At 33.0% G+C, this 3331-nt stretch overlaps 1 protein-coding gene across 1 annotated transcript in view; it reads left to right on the forward strand.

The window, feature by feature from the left end:
• The window catches only part of kiss2 (kisspeptin 2), a 7619-nt gene extending 4443 nt beyond the window's left edge, over positions 1-3176 (forward strand). The window contains exon 3 of the mRNA XM_034312989.2: positions 2744-3176. Within this exon, the coding sequence (XP_034168880.2) occupies positions 2744-3009 (266 nt within the window). The 3' untranslated portion in view covers positions 3010-3176. The remainder of the gene's footprint in view (positions 1-2743) is intronic.
• The last annotated feature ends 155 nt before the right edge of the window (positions 3177-3331 follow it).

Raw genomic sequence — 3331 nt, forward strand, 5'->3', positions numbered from 1 at the left:
TACTGACTGCAAAAGTCTTACACACCCTAACTTTCAAAAACACATTTTGTCTTTGATGTTTATTTGATGATTTCTGCATTTTTTCAGCACAAAAAATTGTCCAATTACCTTATAAAACTGCACCAAGTGCACCTGAGCCTACTGATGCATTTTTAAAAAGCAACGCATCATCACACCAAATACCGACTTTGTTTAGTTTAGTCTACTGTTTACTGCTCCTTACTGTAGCTGTAAATGCCAAAAAGGTTTCATTTCATTATTTCTGAAGGCATCTTTGCTTTACAGCCTTTCACAGTAATTCTTTAAACTAAAATTTAGATGTTGTTAAGGTCACGCTCTGTAGTGTTATATTTCATCAGAGATGTGAGACAGTTGATATGTCGGCTTTGGAGCTCTCTGTTTTGTGAATGTAAAATATTCATATGTTTGTACATCTTCAATCCCAAAATAACGTGAAAATGATCATGACTTTAGAATATGGGACATGAATTAACTTATTGAAAACTTGTTTAGTGCTTTTTAGTGTTTATATAGAACACATGTTGTAGTATTAATGACTTATTTAAGCTTTTAAAGTGATAAACTGCAGGTCACTTGATGCTACCTGGAATCTTTATCTTTATAATCTGGAATATTTATTATAAACTAATAAAGTTCATTTACGCTCCATCGTCTGCATTACAAAGTCTTAAAGCATTAACTGCACATTATCCCAACTAATACTGCATTTATTACTCATATTCACACAACAGATGCCTGATTACAAACAAATACAAGTGTTTAAGAATTCATAAAAGTTTAATTCATAGTGAATAAAATGTTTGAGTGTTTAATTTGGGTTTTATCAAATACAGAACAAGACCTTGATTAACTCCTAATACAGTATGTGTTTCTATTTAAATCTTTCCTTTTCTGAATTTCTATAAAATGAAAAATTGATGATGTCATTAAATATCCATAAAAGTGCATTTCAATACTCTCTGTTTTTTTAATAGTATAAATATATAGTACAAGTACAAATTATAGTTGTTGTTTTTTTTTAAATGAGAACGTCAGAATGAAAATGTGAGGAGTAAAAAGTAAGTACTTTAAAAACAGTACTTAAGTACAGTATGAAAGCAGTATTACTGAAGTATTTTCCAATGCTGTACATTATAAATGATCATTTTAGGTTCGAGGTAGCATCAGGTCACTTCTGCAGTGTTCATCTCTCTGTGAGGTGAAGGAAAACTAAATAAATACATACATTAACATATACACTCACCTTCCACTTTAATAGGAACACCTCTACACCTGCACATTCATGCAGGTATCTAATCAGCCAATCATGTGGCAGCAGCTCAAGGCGTAAAATCATGCAGATGCAGGTGAAGAGCTTCAGTTTATGTTCACATCTAACTTCAGAATGAAGAGAAAGTGTGATCTCTGTGACTTTAACCGTGGCATGGCTGTTGGGGTCAGATGGGCTGGTCTGAGTTTTTGAGAAACTGCTGATATTCTGGGATTTTCACACACGGCAGTCTCTAGAGTTTACACAGAATTGTTTGAAAAACAAAAAACATTGAGTGAGCGACAGTTCTGTGGGAGGAGACGCCTTGTTGATAAGAGTTGATAAGAGAGGTCAGAGGAGAACGGCCACATTGGTTCGAGCTGCCAGGAAGGATATACTGTAGTAACTCATATAATCACTCTTTACAATCGTGATGAACAGAAAAGCATCTCAGAATGCACAAAACATCGAACCTTGAGGTGGATGAGCCACAACAGCAGAAGACCACATCAGGTTCCTCTCATATCAGCCAAGAACAGGAAACTGAGGCGAACAGTTTGGGAACAGTCTCACCCAAAAAGGACAGTTGAAGATAATGGAAAAAAAAAAAAAATCACCTGGTCTTTTTCAAGGCTTCAGCTGTCCAGTTTGCGTGAGTCTGTATTAATACAAACAATAAAAGGAAGCACCGAGGCTTTTATCTCACATTTACACGAAAACTGTTTAAGTATAAAACTGTGCAATAATCTAAACTCTTTAAAAAAATAAAATCTAAAGCAAAAAAAATTCATGATAGATTAAAATATGGTTCTATTAGAAAAAACACCATACTACATTTATGCTACAAAAATGTAAAATAACAATAATAATAATAATAATAAATCAAGACGCATCAAAATGGATTTTAAAATGCAACATATTACACTGGCTTTATTTTTTTTTTTTATTATTTATTCATGTTCTCAAGTTTGCAGAATAACACATTATTCCATCTTGACTTTAGATTATGAGACAGAAATTGACTTATTAAAAACTTTTTGGTCACTAAATAGTGATGAATAAAATTCTATATTAAAATATATGGAGCAGAAATTAACATATTCATGAGTTATTTAGGTCTAATACATTAAACGTCTTAGAGCCTAAAAGTCTAAAATGAAGGATTAATTCTAACAAGATGTGAATTTCAGTTATTAATTTATGCTTGGTAGTTTGTATAAAGTATTAAACATTATCACAGCTAATAATGCAATCTAACAGATCTCGTGTTATGCATAATACAGATATTTAGCTATAATATGATTAAAATAATAAAATAATTATAAAATGCTATAACAGATATTTAGCATTAAACAAGAACAAGATCTTAATTAACCTCTTTTACGTGTTCCTTAAAATAAAGTGTTAACAAAAAAGTTAAACTTTTGTTTTTAAATTAAAGTCGAAGATGTTTTTTTTCTGTATGTATCGTAGATTTTGTCGGACTCAGAGAACCGGATCAGAGAGGCGTGGACGAGCGCAGCACCTCAGAAGATGACAGCATTTGCTTCTTGTTAAAGGAGAAGGATTCGGAGAGCCACATTTCCTGCAAGCATCGTTTAACCCGCAGTAAATTTAACTACAACCCGTTCGGGCTGCGCTTTGGGAAGAGAGACGGACGCTTAAAATCAGACAGATCAGGAATGAGGAAGATGCTCCCGGTTCTGCTGCTTCTGAGAGAACTGGAGGAAGCATCATGAACACACACACACACACACACACACACAAACAAAAAAAATCTGCAAAAAAGTGCAATCTTTAAGAGCTGGATTAACTCTGGATTAACTGGAGATCTTGTTGTGATGGACATTTTGGCCTGTTAATTTACTGCACAGGTTTGTTCTGTGTACGCTGTTAATCATGTGTGTGCAATAAAGGCTTTTTTTTCTAAATTGTTGAATGGTTTAGAGACTAAAATCCTTTTAAAATCTCAAATATATTCATATTTCATTACTTAAAAGTTGCATTTAATTTTCAGCAAAGTGTCTAGTGTGCTTAAAAAAATCAAAAACAACGATCATG

Source organism: Pangasianodon hypophthalmus, chromosome 18 (assembly GCF_027358585.1).
Source record: "Pangasianodon hypophthalmus isolate fPanHyp1 chromosome 18, fPanHyp1.pri, whole genome shotgun sequence".
NCBI lineage: Eukaryota > Metazoa > Chordata > Actinopteri > Siluriformes > Pangasiidae > Pangasianodon > Pangasianodon hypophthalmus.